This window comes from Hibiscus syriacus, unplaced genomic scaffold, assembly GCF_006381635.1.
Source record: "Hibiscus syriacus cultivar Baekdansim isolate YM2019G1 unplaced genomic scaffold, ASM638163v2 tig00110577_pilon, whole genome shotgun sequence".
NCBI lineage: Eukaryota > Viridiplantae > Streptophyta > Magnoliopsida > Malvales > Malvaceae > Hibiscus > Hibiscus syriacus.
Genome location: NW_024062788.1, coordinates 1068497 through 1096047, shown reverse-complemented (window position 1 = coordinate 1096047; position 27551 = coordinate 1068497). Strand labels below are relative to the sequence as shown.

The following is a 27551-nucleotide window of genomic DNA, read 5'->3' as shown; positions in this document are numbered from 1 at the left end:
TTCTTTTTTGTGATTGCAGGGACCAAAATGAAAGATTAATGAGATCAAAATAGAAGAATAAGCAGAGCTAGAAAACCCCAAGTAACGGATATCTCGTGTATATATGAACTAAAAAATCAAGAGGAAAAACAAACAGGGAAAATGACAGAAGGAAACAATAATAGTTGGTCGAAAATTTCATTAATCGAGAAGGTTAGGTTAAGAAATGACTATAAAATCATTTATCTCATTTACAACCAACTATAGAAGATTAGTAAGTTGCGTGAGAATCAATTTGTCTGTTAGAAAACAAACATGTACCACCTGTTCAATTATCAGTCAACAACTAACTACACTGTCACCAATATATTCCTGGTTGTACATAGGATGGGCAAGGGACTCGAAATCGACAATTTTGACATGATTCGACTCAATTGGATCGAATTTTTAAAAAGAAATCGAGTTTGGATTGGGTTTTTTTAAAGATGATGTTCGGGTCGGATTCGGGTTTAGGGTAAACTTTTTTTATCTTATATATTTAGGAAAAATTACAATAATACCTCTCTCTATATATATTATTTTTTCAATTAAATCAATGTTTTTATTGAATAAAAATAAGATTTTTTATTATTTTGGGTAGGATCGGATCGGATTTAGATTTTATCTCAAAAAATGAGGTCGGTTGAAGGGTATATATTTTTCATATCGGGTCGAGTTAGTTGAAGGGTGATAAATTTTTCGGGTTGGGTCGGGTTGGCCGAAACCCGACCCATGCCCACCCCTAGTTGTACATGTATTATTGTCATTCGTTCATTAATTACTTCATATAATTGTTTATACATGTTGTCTATTATATTTTCGTCCTGAATTAATAAATTTTTTCTTGTAATATTTAAGGATATTCATGTGAGTTGGGTTACTTGTTTTTTTCCTTCATACTTGCTGTCAAAATTTTAAAATGCACTTTCATTAAAGTTTGTTTTCGAAATTCATTAATTGATTGAGTGTGGTTAAGAATGTCTATAATGTTCTCATTTTGTGAGTTTAAATTCCAACTTTTAACTTAAAAATATAATAACTCTATACTTAATAAAAAAGGGTAAAGTACACAAGTGATCTCCCGACTACATGACACTATTTTATTGAGTCCCCCAATTATTAAAAGTTATAAAATGGTCCCTCGACTATAAGATGTTGCTTTATTGAGTCCCTGGACCATTAAAAGTTACAAAATGGTCAACGACTATTCATTATGTTTCAAACTCGTCATTTTTCGTTTTAACGGAAACCTGAGTTGGATGTTAATCTATTTTCTGAGTTATGATAGTCGTTTGAGATTCTAAGATAAGATTTTATCATATCTCAAACACTAGATTAACATTTAGTTCATACTGCCATCATTTTTTTTAACAAAAAATGATGAATTTGGAAGATAGTGAATAGTCATATGATCATTTTATAACTTTTAATAGTTAGTGAACTCAAAAAATAACATCCTATAGTTAAAGGAGCATTTTATAACTTTTGATTATCAAAGTCTCAAAACAATACCCTATAATCGAACCATTTGTATACTTTACCCTAAGTCCCTAAGAAAATTGCTTTCCCAACTTTTGACGTCTTATACAATATGGTTGATCCCAACTAAGACACCAAAGATACTCCGATGCCACCTCTTTCATTTTCTTAGATTATATATAAAGAGGATAAATTACCTCAGATACCATTGGAATTTAAGTGGTTTATCTTTTATACCATCAAACTTTTCAATTTCTTCAATTTTAAAATTAAATTTTTGTTTTGATTTCAATTACATCATTGGACAGTCAAAATCTAAATGATGTGATGACATAGACAAAATTTAGGAGTACATCTATTTTGTCACTAAACTTGTAAATAATTCACTTTTTAATATTATATTTTTTGAATGTTGCGACAACCAATCACCGACGTCACTGATCCTCTTTCATGACAAGACCGATATCAAAACGTTCATATTTCACTCCTCTTTTTCCCCCTAAAATTGATTTTCCACAAAACTTACTCAAAGTTGATGAAATTAAAACAAAAAACCACAACTTTTAGGGGTTATTCGAAAATTCAAACGGTAGGAAGTATTATTTCAAGAAGATGAATAACATACCTTAAAACTAACCTCATTGGAGGAGATTTTCATATTAGCACGTTCAACCTTTAATGAACTTTCGCCGGTTTTAAATGGTTTTCGTGAAAAAACAATTATGAGAAGAAAGAGGAGCTAAATGTGAATATTTTTATACCGATCTTATGATGAAAGAGGGTGATAGACGGTGATTAGCTGCCAACGACTGCTGAAAAAGTTTAATGTCAAAAATCGATACACCTCTCAAGTTTAGTGTCTAAAATGACATTGTCTTTGACATCAATAGCCACGTTAAAATGATATTATTTTATTGGTGTCATCACAATGAAAAAAATATCGGTTCATAACATCGTACCATTAAATTTAACAGATTAGTGATGTAATTGAAGTCAAAATCAAAGTTTAATGTTATAATTGAAGAAATTAAAAGTTCAACGGTATAAAAGATACACCCCTAAAGTTGAGTGATACCTGATGTAGTTTAGCCATAAAATAAAACATAAAATTAGAAGCAACAGAAGTTGATAGCACTCCTCCGTCCAAATGATAAAAAACGTGGAGATTTTTTTTATAATTCTGATTAAGAAATTTCGAGTTAAGTTTCCGTCCAACTTATTGGTTGTTGTTTGGATGACTTGCGATTTGTAATGGCTGCCTGAAAAGTTGACCCAACTTCCCCAAGCAAACCAAAAACGCAGCAATGGTGGTTAAGTTATTTGCACTATTATATTTATATGATTAACTCACTTCTGCATTTCCATCATAGAAGAAGCAACAACCCAGTGAAAAAGATTTGACTTTTGAGAGAAAAAGAAAGTTATTTCTTGAAAATGGAGAAGGCAATCAACAGACAAAAGGTTTTGCTTGATCACTCAAGTCCCTCTTCACCATCAACCATCTGCTGCTGCTACTCTCTTTGTTCGTTTTTTAACATTCTTTTCTTGGATTTTGTTCCTTTTATTTTGCTCTTTCTGTTTTTTTAAAAGTGGGTTTGTTTTTCGTTTGATCAGCCTTCAATTTGTCATTTGAGGATTTTTCAACCATTTACAACTCTAATAATCTATATTTCGTATGTTCTTTGATCTATTAATAAGGGAACTTGTTGCCACACAGGGCATGCCGCACTCCAATTTGTAAATCAAAGCGTGGAGGATTCAAAGATACACCTGCAGATGATTTGCTTGCCCCTGTTTTGAAGGTTTAAAAACGCTCTTGCTTTTCAACTTCAGTTGTCTTTGAAATCATATTCCTCTTGCTTCCCATCTTAAGTTGATTTTGCATGCAGGCTTTGGTTGATAGAACAAAGGTGAATCCAAGTGAAGGGGGGGATATAGTTGTCGGTACAGTGTTGGCACCCGGTTCACTCCGAGCAACCGAGTGTAGGATGGCTGCATTCTATGCCGGTTTCCCTGGTACACTCTTTTCTGAGATTTTAACTATTTGCTTTCAACTTTCTACTGAACTTCATTCATTAACTGCAACAACTTGAGCTTGACTCGTCTATATTTGCTGCACGAGATAATCAGTTATTTTTCTACTCTTATGTTGGCTTAAAAGCTCGAGTTCCTCACATTGCTTTCTTATGCTCCATTTTGTAGAAGCTTTGCTGTTGTTGGTGTGGATCCTGCTGTGATAGGCATCGTTCCTGCCGTTGCAATACCAGTTGCAGTCAAGTCTGCAAGTCTTAAGATTGATGATATTGACTTGTTTGAGGTCAACGATGTAGAGGGTTTCTTTAATTGATCTTATGTTGATTATGAATGCCATTTGAATTTACTTTCTTTTCTAAGTATACTTTATGTACATTTTCCCCAGGCATTTGCATCTCAGTTCATATACTCTTGTAAGAAACTGGGGCTTGATCGTGAAAAGGTCAACGTTAATGGAGGTGCAATGGCCTTCGGGAATCCTTTGGGCAGTACAGGTGCTTATCTTACAGAAATTTGACAATCGGTTGCAGGTAAAAAACTGAGCCTATGATAAATAATGAGAAGTCGAAACAATTCAGGACACAAACATGCACCATTTTGTGTGTGTTTGATATTCTGCCAATTTGTTTTACTGTCTAAAAAGATACTATATATTACATGTTCTAACTTTTGCAGAGGATAAGCTTTGATATTTAGGATGGTCTGGAATTAGTTTTTGATATATATATTTTTGTGTATCAGGAGCTCGCTGTGTTAGTACCCTGTTGTACGAGATGAATCGTCGCGGGAAGGACTGTAGATTCGGAGTGATCTCAATGTGCATAGGCAGTTAGGCACTGGAATGGGAGCAGCAGCTGTCTTTGAAAGGGGAGACTATTGATGAACTCTGCAATGGTCGAGCTGTCTATCAAAGGATGTTCCATGTATGTGTTTGTCAGTATCGTATCATTTGTATTAGGTCAATTGAGGTGTATGCTTTTTCATATTCCCAAGATCCAATAATTGTGAGTTGTCAAAGCTGAATGCGTGAAAATCAAAATAAAATTGTTTGCAACACCTCAAGAGTGGGGATTGGAATTTATATATAAATATTCTTTTTGCTTATTCTCCATAGTTTTTCCCTAAGAATGCTGAAGCTTTGAGATGCATGCTTGAGGAAAACCAGGTTGTTTCAAGCTTTAACCCCTTTAAGCTTTCAAGAATCAAAGGTTTCAAGATGATCTAATCTGACTCTGTCGAAGCAAATAGTATACATGTGCGTCATAAAGATTAAAGACTCTGGCCCGTAGCCCCTGTCATCTGTGGAACGGGTACATGCTTGCATAATCGATGCTAGCTTTCAAAGTGAATGCTCTAAGATCCATCGTATATGTTAACAATGATGTTGCACAAAAACTTAACAAGTCATGTATATATGTGTTATTTTTTGAGTCATGTTAGTATTAATTTCTACATTATAAAGTCTCCATATCAATATATGTTTTGGATTAGGTGCATATGTTAATTCATAATTAGCATTGGTGATGATGTGTTCAAACATGATAGTAATATGCATGAGGCATTAGATAAGTGTGTGAAAGGTTGCTTGTAAATGTTGTCTGTTGCTCAAAATGACAGTTAGTGTTATCGTGTACTAAGCATGCAAGTAGATATAGTTGAGTTATAGATCTTTTGTATGCTATTGTGTAAATGTTCATGTGCTTGATTAGTATGTACTAGGGTTCCAAACTCACAGGGTACCCTCAAAACTTGTAACATTTTTCGAAACTTTGAAAGGTTTCATACTACTAGTTGAGTTTTAACTGAATTAGGGAAAATAACTTGTTTAAGCCTTCTAATTGCCATGAATTACCTTCTAGTCCTTAGCTTTAATATACATGCCAATTTAGTACATAAATTTGATAGATTACATATTTTAATAATTGATTTTTTAATTTACATTCCGATTGATTAAATCTTTATTTGACTGTTACACGTGACACTTGTCGATTTGATTTATGATCAAGTTAAGTTTGGTGTGTTATATTTATTGATATTAGAGTCTATGTTTGATCAATTCTAGGAATAAACCGAAGTTTGTTGTGTTCATACGAGTCAATACATGTCACCTAAGAGTTTAAATTACTCGTAATATCAAAAAGTCCATGACGTTTGACTAAATAGTCACTTTGATATCTTTTTATTTTTTGAAGTACTTTACTTCCAAATGTTTTATTTTAAGGTAAAATGTTTACTAATTGAATGAAAATTGTAAATTAAATAAAGATCAATTCTAGTTGCTAACGTGTCAAGTGTTACGTGTCTAAGGTAATGAGATGATAAAATAAGACTCATTTTAAGAAATAAATGAGATTATTTGAATAATTCTTTCTTATATATTAGGATAAAATGATCTGTAATGACTGTCTAAAACGTCGTTCCAACTACTCCCAAGCAGAACAAAAGAGCAACAACGATGGTTAAGTTTTTAGCACTATATATATGTTTGATCCATTTATGCATTTCCATTATAGAAGCAACAACCCAGTGAAAAGGATTTGACTTTTGAGAGAAAAAGTAAGATCTTTGATAAAAAAAATGGAGAAGGCAATCAACAGGCAAAAAGTTTTGCTTGATCACTTAAGTCCCTCTTCACAATCCCATCAATCATATGCTACTCTCTTTGTTAGTTTAATCTTTCTTTTCTTGGATTTTGTTTTTTTTTTTATTTTTATTTCTAAAAGTGGGTTTGTTTTCATTTCATCAGCCTTCAATTTGTTCGACTGGGAACAACACTGCTTTTGGGGATGATATTGTGATTGTGGCGTAAGTCATTTGGAGATTTTTCAACCGATTAAGAGTCAAATGATATATGTTTTATATGTTCTTTGATCTATTAATAAGGAAAATAGTTGTTACGCATGGCATGCCGCACTCCAATTTGTAAGTCAAAGCGTGGAGGCTTTAAGGATACACCTGCAGATGATTTGCTTGCCCCTGTGTTGAAGGTTTAAAAATGCTCTAGCTTTTCAACTTCGGTTGTCTTTGAAATCATATTCCTTTACTTCCCATGTTATGTTGATTTTGCATGCAGGCTTTGATTGATAGAACAAAGGTGAACCCAAGTGAAGTGGGGGATATAGTTGTCGGTTCAGTGTTGGCTCGTGTTGCACTCAGAGCAACAGTGTAGGATGGCAGCATTGTATGGCGGTTTCCCTGGTACGATTATTCTTTCAAACTTTGTTATTTCTTACTCTTCTCTGAAATTTTAACTATTTGTTTTTAACTTTCTACTGAATTTCATTCGTATATAAATGTAGCTAATATAGTTACCTTTTTCAACCAGATACAGTGCCTATTAGAACTGTCAACAGACAATGTTCATCCGGCCTACAAGCAGTTGCCGATGTTGCCACTTCCATAAAAGCAGGATTCTATGATATTGGTGAGTATCTTTCAAAGATTTATTGGGATATCTTCAGCTTGGATAGAGTATTAACCTGGTTGGTTTTCAAATGTAGGCATTGGTGCTGGATTGGAGAGCATGACAACAGATGGTTTAGCTACTGGGTTAGAGAAAGTTAACCCAAAGGCACGTCCAACACGCACTTTGTTTTCACTATTTTGGATATGTTTTACATTATCAGCTTAATATGCAACTGCACTTATTTTTTACAGACGGATAGCTTTGCCCAAGCCCCGGATTGTCTTCTTCCTATGGGCATTACTTCCGAAAACGTTGTACAACGCTACGGTATCACACGGCAAGAGCAAGACCAGGCTGATGTGAGTTCTTTCTTTTTCAATTTGCCTCCACCTACTGGTGTAGACTTTATCTTTGTTAGTCTGAACCACCCATGTAATCCAGGGCCGGGGCTAGGACGTTGGAGGCCTTGTGCAAATTCTTAAAAAGATATACTTTTTCGTATAGTGAGTTAGACCTAAAAAAATGAGATAAATTTTACAGCTGTAGCACAGTACTAATTATTGGTATTTCTCATATCTTCCTTCGAACAAAGATTTTTGGACTCCTTTTTGATAGCTTAATCATCTACGATAATACCAATAACCTCATTGTGAATTTTTTGGGGCCCTTGCTAGTCCAAGGCCTTGTTCCGTCGTGCATATTACGCATGCCTAGCCCCACCTCTGATGTAATCGTAGGTCGAATCGCATAGACGGGCTGCTGCTGCTACAACATATGGTAAATTCAAAGAAGAAATTATCCCTGTAGCCACAAAGGTAATTTCGGGTAGCGAATTATTCCAGTTTATTATTTTTATGATATTTTATTAACTTTCATTGTTAATATGCAAAGATTGTGAATCCTAAAACTGGAGAAGAGCAAGCAATCGTAATTTCAGAGGATGATGGTATCCTCCCTGATACAAACATGGCAGGTCTAGCCAAATTGAAGCCTGCATTTAAGAAGGATGGAACCACAACTGCTGGTACATATATGCGAATCAAATTTGTGAAAGTTTTTACTCTGACCAGAACACTATGTGATCTAAATGAAAATTTGTGTCCCAATTTTTTCCTATAGGAAATGCTAGCCAGGTGAGTGACGGTGCAAGAGCAGTCCTCCTTATGAAGCGAAGATTGGCCATGCAGAAAGGACTGCCCATCCTTGGTGTTTTAAGGTGATCAAAACTGCTACAAGTTGAGCTTGGCTCAACTATATTTGTTGCACGAGATAAGCAGTTGTTTTTCCTACTCTTTTGTCAGCTTAAAAGCTCGAGTTCTTCACATTGCTTTCTTATGCTCAATTTTGTAGAAGCTTTGCTGCTGTTGGTGTGGATCCTGCTGTGATGGGCATCGGTCCTGCCATTGCTATACCAGTTGCAGTCAAGTCCGCAGGTCTTAAGATTGATGAAATTGGCTTGCTTGAGATCAATGAGGTAGTGGGTTTCTTTAGTTGATTTTATGATGACGATGAAAGTCTTCTGAATTTTACTTTCATTTCTAAGTATGCTATATGTATATGTTTTTTTTTCACAGGCATTCGCTTCCCAGTTCGTATACTCTTGTAAGAAACTGGGGCTGGATCGTGGAAAGGTCAACGTTAATGGAGTTGCAATGGCCCTCGGGCATCCTTTGGGTTGTACAGGTACTTATCGTACATAAATTTGACAATTTGTAGTAAGTAAAAAACTGAGCCTGTGATAAATAATGAGAAGTTCAAACAAATCAGGACACAAACCTGCACCACTTGGTGTATGATTGATATTATGCCAATTTGCTTTACAGTAAAAGAAAAAAAAAACATGTTCCAACTGAAGACCAAATTTTGTCCCTTGGGCTAGCATTATTAAAGAATATATTTTACGTTGCATAACACACATTTTTTGTGTGCAATGTTATCGCATGACATTTAATATTTCAGTGACCGAAAATACTTTATAATATACGATTTTAACTATTTTTTTTGGATTTGCGAAAATGACTAACAAATTCGCAACACGAACTCCAATTTCATAACACAGAAGTCAAATTCGCAAAGTGCGTTTATTTTCGCAACGCGATTTTTTTTCCGAATTCGAAACACAATATTAATTTCGCAACACAAATGTAAACAATATAATCGCAACTCATAACCTAAAACCCAAAATCACAACTCAGTATCATCTCCATCTCTCACTCTCTACGACGACATCCGTCCCCATCTCCGATGAAATCAGTCCCCATCTCCGACGAAATCCGTCTCTCTATCTCTCAGAGCCACCCTCACAACCATTCACGGCCACAAATGGAAAATCAATCACCGAGGGTTAGTTTTTTTTAATTATTTTATTTTGAAATTTTTCTATTATTATTAGATTTTTCATATTTAAATTAATGATAAATTTACTGTTAATTTCAATATATAGATTAACCATTTCACTTAGATTGCTTAGTAAATTCATTTGGTTGCTGCCAATACTGCTAAACTGTTTAGTCTTTAACCCTGTGAAGTTAATATTTGTCTTTGTTTTGTATTTTGGTTGAAGTAATGCAATTCATTCAAGTTTCAATTTGCAGAAGAATAGTTTCTGAAACTTAAATTCGCAACATGAAAATCGCAACGCGATTTTCATTTTCACGTTGCGAATTTAAGTTTCAGAAACTACTCTTCTTCTGTAAATTGAAACTTGAATGAATTGCATTACTTCAACCAAAAAACTATGATAGAATAATGAATTGGGTGAATATCGTGCTAGTTTGAAACATATTTGGCTTTGTTTTCACTGTTTAATATCATGTCTGTTTATAGTGTATAATTTGTAGTTTTTGGTATATCTAACTTGGTATGTTTATTGTTTTTGTTAGAATTTTTTTTCGGCTTCATTGACTCTAAGGAATAAATTAAGCCTAGCCACTACAATAGCGTCGACAATTACAGTTGTACAAAGAAAATTGTTTGAGGATACTTGCTTCGGGCCATGGCTGAAAGTACAACATCCAGGTGGAGATGCTATGTTGACCCATTTGTTTCTTCAGACCATGACTAACGATCTACCCGAGAGGATACAACGTGGTGATGAAGAGATATGGTTTCATTTTCCACCGGCGTATACTTGTTTTGGACGGGAGGAGTTTTGCTTAATCACTGGTCTACGTTTCGGACACGATGAAGTAGGTCGGTACATTAGTTATATCTCCCGCCCATCATGGTTATCTCGGGTTTTTCCTGAGCTGGCAAAGGCGAAGCCCGATTTACACGTCGACGACTTGAAAAGATTACTTATTAAAGATGATTTTACTCGGATGGATGACCTAGATGTTGTCCGAGTATGCCTTTTATTACTTTTGAATGCCGACTTTTTAGGCAAAGAGGCCAGAAAACCTATTTCTGAGGACCTAATATTATTGGTAGAGGACCTAAATGCATGGAACGTGTTTGCGTGGGGTTCATATCTATGGAAAACTACCTGGAAAAAGTTGTCTTCTGCCTTTGAGGACCGTCCTAGTTTGCGTGGCGATGGTTCCAAATACACTTTGGTAGGCTTTATTTGGGTCTTTAAGGTAAGAATTTCTATATAATGTTTCCAAAATTATAATTAATTATTTAACAATTACTAATGTTTGTGTATTATATTTTTGTAGATTTGGATATTTGAGGCTTTTCCCAGCATGCGGACATATACAAGAAAAAATTCAAATGATATTCATAGGGCTATTACCTGGAGGATGATCCGGTTGTTGGATTGGGAATATTTACTACCATATACGACGATGAATGATGTAAGTTAACACAAATACTAACATATATAAACAAGTTATTACTATAGACATTTAACTTTGTTTGAGCTTTTATATTATTATGAGGCCAACTATCCATTACAGAGGCTGACACCTACAGAGGCTGAGTTTGCCACTGATTGGTGGCAAGCTAGTAAGCATTTTTTTGATTGAACGAATGATGAGCACCCTCTACTTCGAGAGCCATCACCCGATCGAACCGATTCTACAGCTCGACACCCAGAGCCATCACCTGATCGAGCAAAATATACACCTCCATAACGAGAGTCATCACATATTCCATCACATCATCGGGCCTCTTCTCCACTTCACATCATGATAGGTGACCGGCAAAGATGCCACAACATTTATCTCCTTGTTCTCCACCTCCACGGGATGAGTTAGGGGAGTTACGTGATGAAATCAGTGCTTTGCGTGATGAGGTCGGTACTTTACGTGACGACAATGATGCATGGCGTGATGAGGTACGGTCTTTATGTGATGAGGTAGATGCTTTATGTCGAGTTTTTCTTGCATGAAGGGGTTCACGCATCAGACATCGTGCATGTGGCATTACGTCTCATTTCACCCCAATAGTGCCAAGACTCTGTAAAAAGAAGCCTGATTCACCTGTCATCATTCAAGAGGCCCCTCCCACTATTCAAGAGTCCCCTGTCATCGTTCAAGAGGTCCCTCCCACTGTTCAAGAGCCCGATTCACATGACATACTATGTCGACATATTGATAAACCCCCTCACGTGCCCGATATGATGGATGAGAGTTGGCTTTCGTATGAGTTACCGGTCGGTACCATTCCTCAGCAGGAGAGGAGAACACTACCGGACACAATTATGGATAATACCCTTTGGGCTAAGACTGCAGTTAATATTTATCTACATGAGCAGAGCCAGGGGTGTTACGCTAACATATGCAAAATCGACGAGAGTATGCATTTGTTTCTTTATCGGTCTTGGTGGGGTGTTTTATTAGGGGTTGAAGAGAATGACTATTTGATTATTTTTTAAAAAAATTATTAAATTCACTAATATAGGTATTTTTTATCCACAACATATTGATGTATGGGTGTCATGTCTTCTGATTATAAGGAAATTGAAGAAAATAAAAAAGACACGATGGACTATTATGCCTTCGTCTTTTCACGTAGCTCACTTGAAGGATCAGAGAGATGCTTTATATGCGTTAGGTAATGGAAAAGCTAAGCTTTATCCTTCGTGGTGGGAGGTCGATAAGGTTAGTATTTATTTTTGAATATTTTAAAGGTGTTCATAAATTTTATTTGATGTGCGCAATTGAATTATTATTTATGATTGCAGGTGTTTATCCTTGTTATGGAACGTCTTCATTGACTTCTCGTTGAGCTTCAGCTCCCATCCCTGAAGACGATAGTATATGACAATATGTTGAATTACATACCATTTTTTGATTTCAAAGATATTATTTGTAAGGGATGGAGCGCTCATTTGGCTAAATACTTGGATGTGATTGATTGTTGGACTAATTCTGGAAATAAGAAGCCAAAAAAGTTCAAAGTTACAATGATGAGATATGAGACAACGCCACAACAAATAGCAGGAGCTAGAGGGGATTGTGGTCCTCTTGTATGCATATGCTTGGAACGTTTGACGACAGGATGTAAACAGTTTCTACCTCCCACAGATAGAGATAGAGGTGCAGTAGGGTTGTGGTTTCATCATTTTATGGCTAGAGCGATATATTCGAGACGCTGCCTACCTGCATCCACGTGCTGAAAGTGTGCATAAACAACCATTTGTTATTGGTAAGTTTGAGCAAGTGTTGTTAACATATATACTCTTTGTTGGTTTGAAAATGTTTGGTTAAGTAACTAGAATTCAATAATTTTCTGTTTGTTGGTTTTAGATGTGTATAAAGTGTTGTTTGAGCAAATGTTTGGTTTATGCAGGTTAATCCTGAAGTGAGCTGTGTGAATGTATTTGGATGTAAGCTCCCTATTGTTAGGAGCATTTGGATGTATTGTCTAGGGCTAATTGTATCAATGTGCTGTTGATTTGTTCTTTTAGATGTGTAAATAAGAATTGTTTTTTTCTTGTTTAATTGATTTGTAAAATTTGATTTGTTGTTTAAGAAAATTTCAATATGCATTATGTTGAAGGCAAAAAAGACCTGTTGAAGATACACTTTCGCAACGCGAAAATCAAATTCGCGTTGTGATTTTCGTGTTGCGAAGCATTTCGAATTTGACTTTCGCAACAATCGCAACAAAAAATCGCAACGTGAATATGACTTTCGCGTTGCGAATTCAAGGAAACCACCTTAAAAAAGATAACATACAACAATCTGATAAGTGATAATAACTTAACATATCATAACAATGTTCAAACTAAAGTTACTAATGCATGTCTAACTGAAAATATATGCATTCACACATAAAATACACATAATACAATGTTTGCATTTAAAAATCACCTAAGTTAATAAGTCTCAAAAGGTGAAGCTGGTTGTGATTGAGATTTTTTTATTGCGATTTTGATTTCATTTTGCTTGGCACCATATGAGCTTTGGATTTTGATGAGGATCCATATTTTGGTAGAGGAAAAGATGATTGTAATGACACTGGTGATCCACAGGTCAACCTTGTATGATCACTTTCTTTGCACCGACTACATGTCGTCATCCTCTTCTCTTCACCCTTAGACAATATACGATCATGATTTTTTGGTCGGCCAGGTAGCCTACTGTCCATGACAGGTGGTAAAACTGTTTGTAAGTCATCTGGTATGTCCCACTCAGAAGGATATGGAATAGGGTAGACAATCTCGGCATAAGTCTGTCGATATACTTCTGTAGTGTAGCAATCCATAGCGTATGCGCTTGAATCATCTTGGTTTAGATGAAGAGCAACTTTTATAACATGGCCACACGGATAACCAGATGTTTGCTATTTCATACAACTACACGTCTTTGCATTTAGATCGACAATCCCATTTAAGTTATTATCCAATACTTCAAACAAAGTGTTTGAACACGGTTCAACTCTCCATGACGTTGACTTCACAACACGTTTCGTTATCTTTTTTCAGTCCATGGTGTAACACGACGTTCCAATGTTCCTGTAAATTTAAATAAATAATACTTAGTAAAATATATAAATATGATAATTTACGAATTTAAAGAAATAATATCTGCATGGTTTCTTTTCTTGTAGTACCACTGTTGAATAGAGGCTCGAAAAAACTCCATTAACATAGTAATGGGTAATTTTCGGGAATGACGACTTAGAGCATTGATTGATTCTGCACTATTAGACGTCATGAAACCATATCTTGCTCCAAGTTGATGTACTCTTGACCATCTTTCAAACCCGACATCTTCTAGTGTTTGAGTACATTGAGACAAAACACGTCTTAAACAATTTATATGCTTATTAAAATCCACTTCCCGATAAGCTTTTACAGTCTTCCAGTATGTTCATTTGTGATATTTTATACCAGCAGACCTTGATTTTAGATTTCTGTACAAATGAACACCACAAAGTCCATGAAAAGCATATGGGAAACACCTTCTAACAGCGTTGTCAATTGAGTTTGCCCTATCGGATATAATTGTCAGATTGCTAATAGGACCTATGCAATCCCTAATATGCCCCATAAACCATGTCCATGAATCAAAGATTTCAGATTTGCCAACCCCATAAGCTATTGGCAGTATCCCATTGTTAACATCCATGGCTACTGCTAATAAGTTTACTCCAAGGTATCGACCTTTCAAATGTGCTCCGTCAACTATAATAATTGGGCACATGCAAGTAATAAACGAACAAATCTACAAAATAATATACATAAGAAATATAATCATTTAAATGTGAAATGCATGTAACTAACAAAAATGAGTCAACAAAATTATATTGATTTACTAACCGCAGCACCAATGGCGATAAACATCAACTCAATGCGTCCATCTTTATCTGTTTTGATATGAGTTACCGACCCAGGATTTTTTAGCTTTAAATTGTGACAATAAGCCGGCAGTTGGGCAAACAATGCTTCTGGAGACCCCCTCAACAATTCCAAGGCATAACATTTGGCTCTCCAAGCTTGAGAATATGAGATACTAATCTTGAGCCGAGCATTCATGTCAGTCATAATTTCATGTCCCTGATATACCCTGCCATTCAAAAACATTAACTCGGTCAGAAAACCACCCAACACCTTTATGTTTGCCTGTCTATGGTGAGGAAAAACTTGGGTTCTTGAACATGTATGTTTATCAATAAAAGTCCTCACTTGAAACATTTCGCAATCTTTTATCCTCTTTGCAATCATACGCCATGTACAGTTTTTTTAATCATACACTTTGTTTTGAAACGGTCTTTGCTTGATTTGCTAACTTTTAGTTGATAACCATCTTCCACACATTTTGTATACAAAGCTATCTTCAAGTCTTTCTTTATATCAAAACAATCATCTTTCTTGATACGAATAACTTTTGTGTAACAATCAACTACTATCTTTACCAACTCTTCTTCCGGTATCTGAAGTAATTATGGCTTATTCCAGTTATACTCCCATGACATTTTCTTCTTCTTTTTTCTTCGGGGACTTATTCTTCTTCTTCTTTAGGGTTATATGAATTACAGAATGGATGTTCAACATGTTCATTCACAGTCGTAACTTTCTCCTCATTATTATCAATAACATCTTCCTCGGCAACGGCTGTTTCATCATCAAAATTTGGGTATTGACCAATATCAAAATCATTACACGCAGAGTCTGCTTCTTCTTCTGAAGCATCATCAAAATCCGAGTATTGACCAAGATCAAAGTCCGGGTATTGACCAAGATCAAATTTCGAATATTGACTAGTACTCACAATTTTTTTTCTGTTGGTTCATAATCGTCTAACTGGTCAATATGAAAACCGAAATTTGGTGCTGAAAGTTGATTAAGATTTGGATTAGGAAAATGTTGTGGGTTTTGAGATGTTGTTTGATATTATGTTTGAAGTTGGAAATGTGGTGAAACAAAATTTTCTTGGTGATGAAATTGTGGTGGAACCATTAAATTTTGAGGTTGATAACAACGTTGTACATTGTGAGCACCATAAACTAGGGTTGAAGAACTTAGTTGATTACTACCCGCTACTGACCCAACTTCACTACTTCTAGGTTCAACAACATACAATGTAACATCATCTTCTTGCGAAACACTAATGTAAGTAATGAATCGTTCAACATATTCATTGTCGGTTAACAAATAAACTTTACATTTTCTCTGATAAGATAGCCTAAATCCACTTAGAGGCTCTAAATTCATTTTCTTTTCAACACGTAACATTAGAGTTTCATAAGTTAAATTTTTTAATGACAGTTTTAGTTGAAGATTCATGGGTAAAGGTATATATTGTAAAACACCATGAACATTCTCCCATGACCCTCCAAAACACAAATCTATCCAAACATGATCAATATTAGATGATTTCATTCTACAAATTGTAAATTAATTTACTAAACAAACTAGCTATAAACTACATATCATCACTAACTTAGAGAAAAATATACCTTTATTAAGTTGATAGTTGATAATTTGGGAGAGAAATCATTGAAAAATTATATAGAAATAAAATTTTGTAAAAAAAAATTAGATATGGGGAAGGATGTCGTTGGATATAGGAACGGATGTCGCCGGAGAGAGTGATAGATGGAGATGAATGAGTTGCGATTTAGGGATTTAGGTTATGAGTTGATGCTGCTGTGTAGTTATATACCCAAAACATTTGTGTTGTGAAAATAAAACCTGTTGCGAAATTAAAATTCGTGTTGCGAATTCAAAAATCGAGTTGCGAAAACAAAATTCGTGTTGCGAATTCAGAAATCGAGTTGCGAATTTGAAATTCAGTGTTGCAAATTTGGAAAATGTGTTGCGAAATTGGAGTTTGCGTTGCAAATTTGTTGGTCATTTTAGCAAATCTAAAAAAAGTTGATTAAAATTGTATTATATAATAAATACATACTATGTTACATACTATAATAATACATATTATATTGGGCATACATATTAATTCATGTTCTGTTTTTTTACAGAATTAGGCCCAACCCAACTGCCCAACATCATGTGCAGCCCAACAGCAGTAGACCTAGAAGCACCCAAGACTCGTTCCAAAATCTGGGTTCCTAGAAAACCCTAGTGCGCCGCAAGCACCCCAACATCCCGTTCAATGCCGCTGCTCCAACAATCGAGTTCACCACCGGTTTTCTCGGCCTTCAACAAGCGTGAGTCAAAGGGACTCATTCATCACCAACACACCAAAAAACACAAGCATCAGAGTTTTATTAGGACTCAACTCTAAAAATAGGACTCATCAAGCATTATAAATAATCAGTGTAATCTAACCTATTGGACACACAATTTTTCATACGAAATACAAGCAAACTTTTGCATAGTTATTTTACAGAGATTTTGCACACAAAATAGATACAAAATCCAAGCAAAATTCGCAAGAAATATTAGAGTGAATCAGAGGAATTTTCACAAGGTTTTCGAAAGGAAAAGCTAAAAGTTTGTACCTTTATCGCTTTAGATGCTTGTATGCATGGTCTCTTCGCCATTTTGGTTTGAATAGAGCCCAAAAGAAGCATTTTTTAGCCGATGAACAAGGGGCGTTTTCAAGATATACTTTCGTAGATCTAGCTCCCGAGGCTTTATTTTTGAAAAACTTTCTGGATTTTTAAAACAAGGAGGGAAAGATCGGCGGCGGCGAGGCGGCGCGGGGCAGCGTAAGGCCGGTTTCTGGAAATGGGCGACGGTTTATTCTTGAATCTCAAGAACACTTCAGAGGTTTTAAAATATTTTTTGATTCATTTTGGCAAATGGGGAAATAATAGGAGGTGTTTGTGGGAAAGAGGTTATATATTCAACCTGAGGACCCCATTCAGATCCCCAAGGTCCGCGTGTTTCTGAAACGGGTGGGATATAACTTCAGTTTTGGTCCCCCGACCTTGGTTATGCTATAATTTAGCCCAAAAACCGATTTGTATCTCGAAATATATTTAATATTGGCCATATAATTTGTTTTCTTCTCAATTTAGTCACTCGTATTCATGTTCTAATTATTATTATGTTATTTATTTATTTATTTATATATATATATATATTTCCTTTATTATTCGTATTATTTTTTCTTTTATCCTTTATTAAATATTTTTTTACACTTATATATATTCTCTTTTTATATTTATTTATATATATGGTATTTTTATTACATATTTGTTTATAAATATTATAATATATATATATATATATATATATATATATATATTCAACCCTTTTTTCGTTATTACTATTATTATTTTTTGTTTTACCAAATATTTTATTTATTATTTTTATTATTAATACTATATTATATATATACATATTATCTAACTAATTTGTTTTTTTTCCTAAGCTTTTTCTTCCTCAGCCCCCTCTGTTTTCCTACCTTCTCTCTTTCATCATATTTTCTCGGTGAATTGATGGCATATGGCCCTCTTATTTTATTTTTTTCCTTATTTTCTTTCCATTTGTTTTTCATCACTTTATATATATATATATATATATATATATTATCTTATTTATAAGCACTACATTATGTATATATTTTCTTTTCTTTCTTTCTTTCTTCCCTTCATTTTGTTTTGTTATTTTTATTTATTTTATTATTTCTTTTCATTTTTTATTTTTATTTATTTTATCTTGTTTTCTTTTATTATTTTATTTTATTTCTTAGCCATTTTCTGCGTTTTATTTGTTTCATTATTTGTGTTCCTTTTATTGTTTAATATTGTATTTAGCATGGTTATTTTTTTATTTTCGTTAATAAACTTATTTTCTTTGCATTATTTTATTTTTATTTCTCCTTTGCATTATTTTTTTATGATTTTTAATATACACACTTTATATTTACTTCAATTAATTCCTCACCATATGCATTCTTTAAAACATTGTAATTTAACCCTTTTCTGTTTTCTGGTTCAAACTTTTTATCCAATATTTTATCATTTAAGGGTATTTTCGTAAATTCGTTAAAGGTAAGTAATTTGGATCTTTATTTTACCTTTTAATTTAAACTTTCAATTTTTTTAATTAAAGACAACTGGAAACTACGTAGTACCGAAAGGGCAGTTCAAGGGTTCTAACCCTCCATTGACTGTAACCGACTCCCGAACCCGATACATCTTTGGTAAGACACAGATCAGGTAAGAAATAAGGTATCCGATCAACCCGTTTTATTCTTAAAATAAATGATCGGTGGCGACTCCTAATCATTTTCCTAAGTCGAAGCCCAATTCCGGGCCCTACCGAAAGACGGGTTCCGACAGCTTGGCGATTTTACTAGGGACAGGTAAGTGAGTCAGGCTAAGGTAATTTACAGTTGTCTTTTTAACGAAAAGAGTAAGTTTGAATTTTAAGGTAACATTTCGATCCTTATTGCTTATCTTTGATTATATTTTCGAATAAATAGTTGTACTAACCGTTTTCTAATGATTTCAGCCTTCCAAACTCGTTTTTTTCACTTAAGGCTCTAAACCCGAGCTCCGAACCCGTTTTAAGTGGGGGTGAAAGCGACGCCTTCATGTGAATTTATTCACCATATGGGCCTAGCAAGTAACCTTCGGGATTCATATACCTTATGCCTTCGTGTGAATTTATTCTCTGTATGGGCATAAGAGAATGTTTCCTCCCGAGTTTAATTTAGTCCACACAAGCTTGTAATGGGCTTAGGATTAAGGGTCTAGCAAGCCCAAGGGGGCACCGACAAGGAGAACTCGTGTACCTTTTTAGAACATAAATCGAGAGACTACAGGGAATTAGAGCCCACCTCAAAACCTCATTGTAAACCCTAGGTTGCCTTGTTTTTATTTCCCGCTTTATTTTCTGTTCAAAGCATGTGAACTAGAAATGAATGATGTTAGGATTAGTTTAAAATTAACATGCGGGATAGAGATCATGTCCGAGTAGGAATGATAAGCATGTGGGGTAGATATCATGTGGGGTAGGACTTTTATTTTCATGATCATTTTTTTATCTTTACGTCACTAACTCTTTTCATTTTTATTCTCTTTTATTTTATTTTCATCTTTTGCATCATCATTCAAAAGAGGTGTTGATCCACCAAAAATGTGTTCGTTAAACCTAAATAATTTGCATTAATTGACAAAGGGGTTGCAATACAAGAGGTGAAAAACACAAATGTCTAGTTATGCTCAGGGAGACAATCCGCAAGATAATTCAACCAAGAAGACATGGTACCCGTAATCGAAGTTATTCCACTTTGTTGCATTATAAAGGTCAGAATGAACCAGGTTTATACCAAACGCAACAAAAATCAACTTTGGGATGGCAGAGGTTGCAGGGGAAAGATGAAGGTTATTTATCTGGGGAGTCCCTTTAAAGACAACAATGGAAAAATGATAGTTGGAATTGGAGACCATTGCTGACGAATTCAAGAAATAGATAAATGAACTTAACATAATTCCTACAATTGAGGGCTCCAATGACGTATTCGTTGGGAACATGTTTAACAAAAGATAAATACTAGAGATACAGTCATTCGAGACTTCTTGGACCAATAAAAAAGCAACTCAACATTTGCACGACTCATCTAGAGAAGCCGGAGCGGTTCGACTGGTTATTCAACCAATGACAGATGAAGGCAGAGAACTAGTCAGAAACCGTTCGAGGTCTAGAAGCTTTAGTCAAAATATACCTTTGATATTTTTGTCTCTTAAAAGATAAAACACTTTTGTCCCCAATAAGGATTATTTATAATAACATGCACATTTTTGGATCAATGCCTCGAACATTGCATTCATCATGCATTCTTGCATGTTTTGCATTATTTTTATTTTATTTTCCATTTTTTCATTCATCTACACTAACTAACAAAAGATGTCTCATATAAAAAAGGGAACAAACAGGCTTTGAAAGCAAATTGAAGGCTACCTGAAGCTTGTCTGAAGATCTACAGCGATGAATGAGATATTAGCGCGTGTTAGTAAGATCGAGAAAATTCAAGAGCAACTCCTGAAAACTCAACGAGAGATGATTGATCAAACAAGAATATTTCAGGATGAATCCAGAGAATAGATGACCAAGTTAATGGATATGATAAATGTTGTGATCCATGGAGAGAAGCCACTAATGGATCCCATGAATGCCGGTGCTGAAACTGAAACGATAATGACCAGAGGACCTGTTAAAGAGCCATATATTTCAGGTCCGCCCCAAAAACCAAATGTGATTGTAGAAGGTTCCACTGGGCCAACCATGGAAGATGAGTTTTCCCTTGTGAGAGATAAGCTTCACTCAAAGAAGAGGGTTATAGAATATGACTAAATATTGACCAAGAAAGCCAAGAAGGATAAACCTCTCATGATTAGAGGTTCTACCTCTTTTCAATCACCAAGATAAGACACTCAATTTCTATCTCCGAAGTCATTGCCCAGTAGTCTCTCGTCATGGGGACTAGATGAGAAAAAACAAAGTGCAGGGTTTTCAGCTCCATCCCTTCCACTTTTCACTTGAAAAATTACGTTCAGAAATGCTCACAGCCGGATTGATTACATCGGGATATATCCAGCCACAGTGGCCCCCGAATGAGAAATTAACCTACAAGGAGATTCATTGGGTGAACCAGGATAAAACCCCAGTTTGTTCAACTAAGGTTCCTGACAACCTTGAGGATCCTTTAGAACAAGCAATCCAGAAGTGCAAGGTAGAGATAAAGGTCCAAATCTTGGGAGTTGTCAATTCAAACGAAGAATGCCAACGAAGAACATAACAGAAGATTGAAAAAGTAAATCCGAGCATGAGGGCTTCCATAAATGTAATCCGAGATTGGCCTGTAGGTTTGAGAATTGATAGGGCAAATGTAACCAAGAAAACACCTCAAACTGCTTCAACGGAATATTCATGCAAAAAACCTAAGGCGCAAGATGATCAGAAAGGAAATACGAGTAAAAGAGCTTCTATGGATGTAGTCCGAGATTGGCCCGTGGGTTTAAGAATTAGTGGGGCAGACGCAGCTCAAACACCTATATCAGATTTCCTGAAGGCAAAAGGGATTCTGGGCAGCTCAGGAGGTTTGATGAATATTACGCTGATCACAGCTGTAATATGTGTTCGGGATTCAACCAAAACTATCATCACCGAGGAAAATTGTTTTGGATCTAAATTTGGGCCCAATTTTCAACAACCAGGAAGGGAAATGCTGATAAATCACGAAGAAGTGGGATTTTCCCAAGAAGCTGATCCGAAGGAAGTAGAAATTTGTACGCCTGAAGGTACATTCAAAGGAGCCACGACAAGTGAAACAATTGAAGAATAGGAAGCCAGTGCAGAGAAAACCCCTAATCCAACTAGTAGGGCATCCAAATGAGGCCTTATTCTATTTCGTGACATCCTGCTTGAATTTGTTTTCGAATTTTCTAGTATTTGAAACTTATTTTTGAACTTTCTTTTTAGATATTTAAAGGAATTTATGTTGAATGTTGAAACAAATTTACAACTTGAAGTTCTTTGAATATCAACTGAATTAAAAAACTCTATAAATGATCGGAATTACAAATATTTGACATTATGACATGACTAAAAAATAATGACATTTGATTTTACCCCCAAAGACACACTCGAACACCATACCCTTTTCTTATAGCCTTTTTCCTCTCATGAGATAATAAAAAGAGGTTTGGTATTTAGATGTGCATAAGTGCGGACAACATGGGGCATCTTTTGCATACAACATTACTAAACTTTTATTGAGGATGTTCAGTGATGTAATGATCTTCACAGATGGAATAGTCGAGTAGGTGAATCTAGTTTAGGTCAGTTGTTGTGAATTTGAACTCTAAAGATGAGATGCCTTGACTTTCAAAAACACCTAGACTATAACATGTTCTCCTTAACAAACTTAAGAAATTGGATACATATACCCAGATTATAATATTATATATATACAATAAAGCTTGAGTTTTCCCTCTAGAGAAATTGGTTAAACGCCCCGACTTTATGGATAATATTCGGCTAACCTGATAAAGGTGATTATACTATACAATAAAGTTTGAGTTGTCCCTCTAAGGCAATTGGTTAAACTCCCCGGCTTTATAGATAAGATTCAGTTAACCTGATAAAGGTGTTTAGATATTGAGTTGTCCCTCTAGAGAAATTGGTTAAACGCCCCGTCTTTATGGATTCAACTAGCCAGACAATGGCAAATTTAAATAAGGAGTTTCGGTAAAATGGTCGATCCCAAGGACAAGACTAGTAGACAAAATTAAGGCTCAATCCAAGGAAAAACAGAATTAATTCATGTTGCATGCATCTTAGATATACTTAAGAACATCGCATCTATCATTTTTACCATACATGTTTTTGCAGCTTTTTGAGTCAAGTCTCAACTTCAAGACGAAAGATACTCGATTCAAAAGCACATTCGAAAATTGATGGTGGTAGCTCAACTTCATAGCGAAGGGGCGACTGACTGTCAACAAACAACTTTTCAGTTTCATTCAGAGTCAATTTCAACTTCACAACGAATGATATTGGACTCGAGACAATACAAGCTCAACTTAACAGCGAATGGGCGACTGACTGTCAAGAATAAACTTTCCAATTTCAGAGTTAATTTCAACTTCACAGCGAAGGATATTGAGCTCAAAATGACACAATTTGCTCGAGAGTAGATTTCAACTTCATGACGAAGGATATCTAGCTCGAAGCCAAACTTCACAATAAATGGGTCATCCACGGTTTCAACTTCACGGTGAAGGGAATCGTGTCCACCCGCAACATACAATACTTGGATTTCAACTTCACGACGAAGGATATTCAAGTCAAGGCTCAATTTCACGACGAAGGGGCCATCCACGATTTCAACTACACGACGGAGGATATCGTGCCATTTGAGGCTCAACTTTACGATGAAGGGGCTTCCCAATTTCAGAGCCAATTTCAACTTCACGACGGAGGATATTGGACTCGAAACAATACAACTTACTTGGATTTCAACTTCACGACGAAGGATATCCAATCCCAGGCTCAACTTCACGATGAAGGGGCCACTCGCGGTTTCAACTTCACGACGAAGGGAATCGTGCACACAAGCAGCATCCCTCTCTAGATTGGATTTCAACTTCACGACGAAGGATATCCAACTAAAAGAAGGAGTGTCTGTCAATAAACTTCCTAGTTTCAGAGCCAATTTCAACTTCAGGACGGAGGATATTGGACTCGAAACAATACAACTTACTTGGATTTCAACTTCATGACGAAGGATATCCAATTCCAGGATCAACTTCACGACGAAGGGGCCACCTGCGGTTTTAACTTCACGACGAAGGGAATCGTGCACACAAGCATCATCCATCTCTAGATTAGATTTCAACTTCATGACGAAGGATATCCAACTCAAAGAAGGAGTGTCTGTCAACAAACGTTCCAGTTTCAAGGTCAATTTCAACTTCACAGCGAAGGATATTGGCCTCGAAATAGTGCAACTTACATTGGATTTCAACTTCACGACGAAGGATATCCAATTCTAATACTCAACTTCACGACGAAGGGGTCATATACGATTCCAATTTCACAACGAAGGGTATTGTACCCCAACAGATTGACCCAACTTCACGACGAATGAGTCATCTGTAGCACAACAACACCAAAGTCTCCAGGTCAAGTTTCACCTTCACGACAAAGTATAATGGGCTAGAAGACGATCCAGGAGCTAATTCCTGATACTTTGAGTTTGATTTCAACTTCACGATGAAGGATTTCATGCTCAGAATTTTCTAGTTTCGACTCAACCTCATGACAAGGGAGTTATTTCGTGATTCAATCCAAATTGACAAACTTGTCTTCATGGATAAAATTTGTGTCTTTTTATCTTTTCTATATTTTCATTGCACGATAATGAGCAAAGAGGGGCATATGAAGACACCAAATTTTGTCCCTTGGGCTAGCATTATTAAAGAATATATTTTACGTTGTATAACACACATTTTTTTGTGTGCAATGTTATCGTATGACATTTAATATTATTTATGGTATATAATGTATATGTATTGTATTATATAATAAATACATACTATGTTACATACTATAATAATACATATTATATTGGGCATACATATTAATTCATGTTTTGTTTTTTTACAGAATTAAGCCCAACCCAGCTGCCCAACATCACGTGCAACCCAACAACATCAGACCCAGAAGCACCTAAGACCCGTTCCAAAATCAGGGTTCCCAGAAAACAATAGTGCACCGCAAGCACCCCAGGATCTCGTTCAATGCCGCTGCTCCAACAACCGAGTTCACCGCCTGTTTTCTCGGCCTTCAACGTGAGTCAAAGGAACTCATTCATCACCAACACACCAACAAACACAAGCATCAGAGTTTTATTAGGACTCAAACTCTAAAAATAAGACTCATCAAGCATTATAAATAATCAGTGTAATCTAACCAATTGGACACATGATTTTTCATACGAAATACAAGCAAACTTTTGCACAGTTATTTTACATAGATTTTGCACACAAAATAGATACAAAATCCAAGCAAAATTCGCAAGAAATATTATAGTGAAACAGAGGAATTTTCGCAAGGTTTTCGGAAGGAAAAGGTAAAAGTTTGTACCTTTATCGCTTTAGATGCTTGCATGCATGGTCTCTTTGTCATTTTGGTTTGAATAGAGTCCAAAAGAAGCGTTTTTTAGCCGATGAACAAGGGGCGTTTTCAAGATCTACTTTCGTAGATCTAGCCCCTGAGGCTTGATTTTTTGAAAAACTTTCTGGATTTTTAAAATAATGAGGGAAAGAGCTTTTAAAAAATCGAATTTTTTTTAGTTTCGCCGCCGATGAACGGCAACCGGCGGCGTTCAACGGCGGTGTGGGGCGACGTAAGGTCGATTTCTGAAAATGGGCGGGTGTTTGTTCTTGAATCTCAAGAACTCTTCAGAGGTTTTAAAACATTTTTTTGATTCATTTTGGCAAATGGGGAAATAATAGGAGGTGTTTGTGGGAAATGGGTTATATATTCAACCCGAGGACCCCATTCGGATCCCCAGGGTCCGCGTGTTTCTGAAACGGGAGGGAGATAACTTCAGTTTTGGTCCCCGACCTTGGTTATGCTTTAATTTACGCCAAAAATCGATTTGTATCTCAGAATATCTTTAATTTTGGCCATATAATTTGTTTTCTTCTCAATTTAGTCCATTGTATTCATGTTCTAAATATTATTATTTTATTTATTTTTATTTATATATATATATATCCTTTATTATTCGCATTATTTTTTCTTTTATCCTTTATTAAATATTTTTTACACTTATATATATATATTCTCTTTTTTATATTTTATTATTTATATATATGGCATTTTTATGTACATGTTTGTTTATATATATTTCAACCCTTTTTCGTTATTACTATTATTATTTTTTTGTTTTACCAAATATTTTATTTATTTTATTTATTATTTTTATTATTAATACTATATTATATATATACATATTACCTAACTAATTTGGTTTTTCCCCTAAGCTTTTTCTTCCTAGGCCCCCTCTATTTTTCTGCCTTCTCTCTTTCTTTATATTTTCCCGGTGAATTGATGGCATAGGGCCCTCTTATTTTTTTTCCTTATTTTCTTTCCATTTGTTTTTCATCATGTTTTATATATATAGAGAGATATTTTTATCTTATTTATAAGCACTAAATTATGTATATATTTTCTTTTCTTTCTTTCTTTCTTCCCTTCCCTTCCCTTCATTTTGTTTTGTTATTTGTATTTATTTTATTATTTTATTATTTTTTTTGTTTTTTATTTTTATTTATTTTACCTTGTTTTCTTTTATTATTTTATTTTATTTCTTAGTCATTTTCTGAGTTTTATTTGTTTCATTATTTGTGTTCCTTTTATTGTTTAATCTTGTATTTAGCATGGTTATTTTTTTATTTTCGTTAATAAACTTGTTTTCTTTGCATTATTTAATTTTTATTTCTCTTTAATATTATTTTTTATGATTTTTAATATGCGCACTTTATCTTTACTTCAATTAATTCCTCATCATATACATTCTTTAAAACATTATAATTTAACCCTTTTTTGTTTTCTGGTTCAATCTTTTTATCTAATATTTTATCATTTAAGGGTATTTTCGTAAATTCGTTAAAGGTAAGTAATTTGGATCTTTATTTTACCTTTTAATTTAAACTTTCAATTTTCTTAATTAAAAACAACTGGAAACTACGTAGTACCGAAAGGGCAGTTCAAGGATGCTAACCATTCATTGACTGTAACCGACTCTTGAACTCGACACATCTTTGGTAAGACACAGATCAGGTAAGAAATAAGGTATCCGATCAACCAGTTTTATTCTTAAAATAAATGATCGGTGGCGACTCCTAATCATTTTCCTAAGTCGAAGCCCAATTTCGGACCCAACCGAAAGACGGGTTCCGACACCAACTTTTGCAGAGCATAGGCTTTGATCTTTAGGATGGTCCAATATTAATTTTTGACATGTATCGTTTATGTGTTTCAGGGGCTCGTTGTGTTAGTACGCTATTGTACGAGATGAAGCGTCGCAGGAAGGACTGTCGATTCGGAGTGATCTCAATGTGCATAGGCACCGGAATGGGAGCAGCAGCTGTGTTTGAAAGGGGAGACTATTGATGAACTCTGCAATGGTGGAGCTGTCTATCAAAGGATGCTCCATGTATGCTTTTGTTGGTATCTTATTATTCGTATTAGGCGTATGATTTTTTCATATTTCCAATATCCAATGACTGT

General features: G+C 35.1%; 2 protein-coding genes across 2 annotated transcripts; both read left to right on the top strand.

Annotated features, from left to right (window-relative positions):
• Nucleotides 1-2931: 2931 nt before the first annotated feature.
• LOC120133204 (3-ketoacyl CoA thiolase 1, peroxisomal-like) lies at nt 2932-27551 on the top strand. Its single transcript, XM_039149839.1, has 12 exons — nt 2932-3019; nt 3196-3299; nt 3387-3513; nt 6857-6955; nt 7032-7102; nt 7189-7296; nt 7675-7752; nt 7829-7961; nt 8057-8153; nt 8288-8411; nt 8512-8620; nt 27304-27551. The coding sequence occupies exons 1-12, from the start codon at nt 2932-2934 to the stop codon at nt 27432-27434; spliced, it is 1269 nt and encodes a 422-aa protein (XP_039005770.1). The 3' UTR covers nt 27435-27551.
• Nucleotides 6028-6727, top strand: LOC120133129 (3-ketoacyl-CoA thiolase 2, peroxisomal-like). Its single transcript, XM_039149779.1, has 4 exons — nt 6028-6195; nt 6278-6336; nt 6434-6518; nt 6605-6727. Exons 1-4 carry the CDS (start codon nt 6109-6111, stop codon nt 6698-6700), a joined length of 327 nt encoding a protein of 108 aa, XP_039005710.1. The 5' UTR covers nt 6028-6108; the 3' UTR covers nt 6701-6727.

What these genes read in the sequence shown, in the direction of transcription:
- LOC120133204 (XM_039149839.1), top strand. Translation starts at nt 2,932, where the DNA reads ATGGAGAAGGCAATCAACAGACAAAAGGTTTTGCTTGATCACTCAAGT. An exon ending in ATTCTATGCCGGTTTCCCTG is followed by an intron (nt 3,514 to 6,856) that starts GTACACTCTTTT and finishes TTTTTCAACCAG; the next exon opens with ATACAGTGCCTATTAGAACT. An exon ending in AGCAGGATTCTATGATATTG is followed by an intron (nt 6,956 to 7,031) that starts GTGAGTATCTTT and finishes TTTCAAATGTAG; the next exon opens with GCATTGGTGCTGGATTGGAG.
- LOC120133129 (XM_039149779.1), top strand. Translation starts at nt 6,109, where the DNA reads ATGGAGAAGGCAATCAACAGGCAAAAAGTTTTGCTTGATCACTTAAGT. An exon ending in AATCATATGCTACTCTCTTT is followed by an intron (nt 6,196 to 6,277) that starts GTTAGTTTAATC and finishes TCATTTCATCAG; the next exon opens with CCTTCAATTTGTTCGACTGG. An exon ending in GATGATATTGTGATTGTGGC is followed by an intron (nt 6,337 to 6,433) that starts GTAAGTCATTTG and finishes GTTGTTACGCAT; the next exon opens with GGCATGCCGCACTCCAATTT.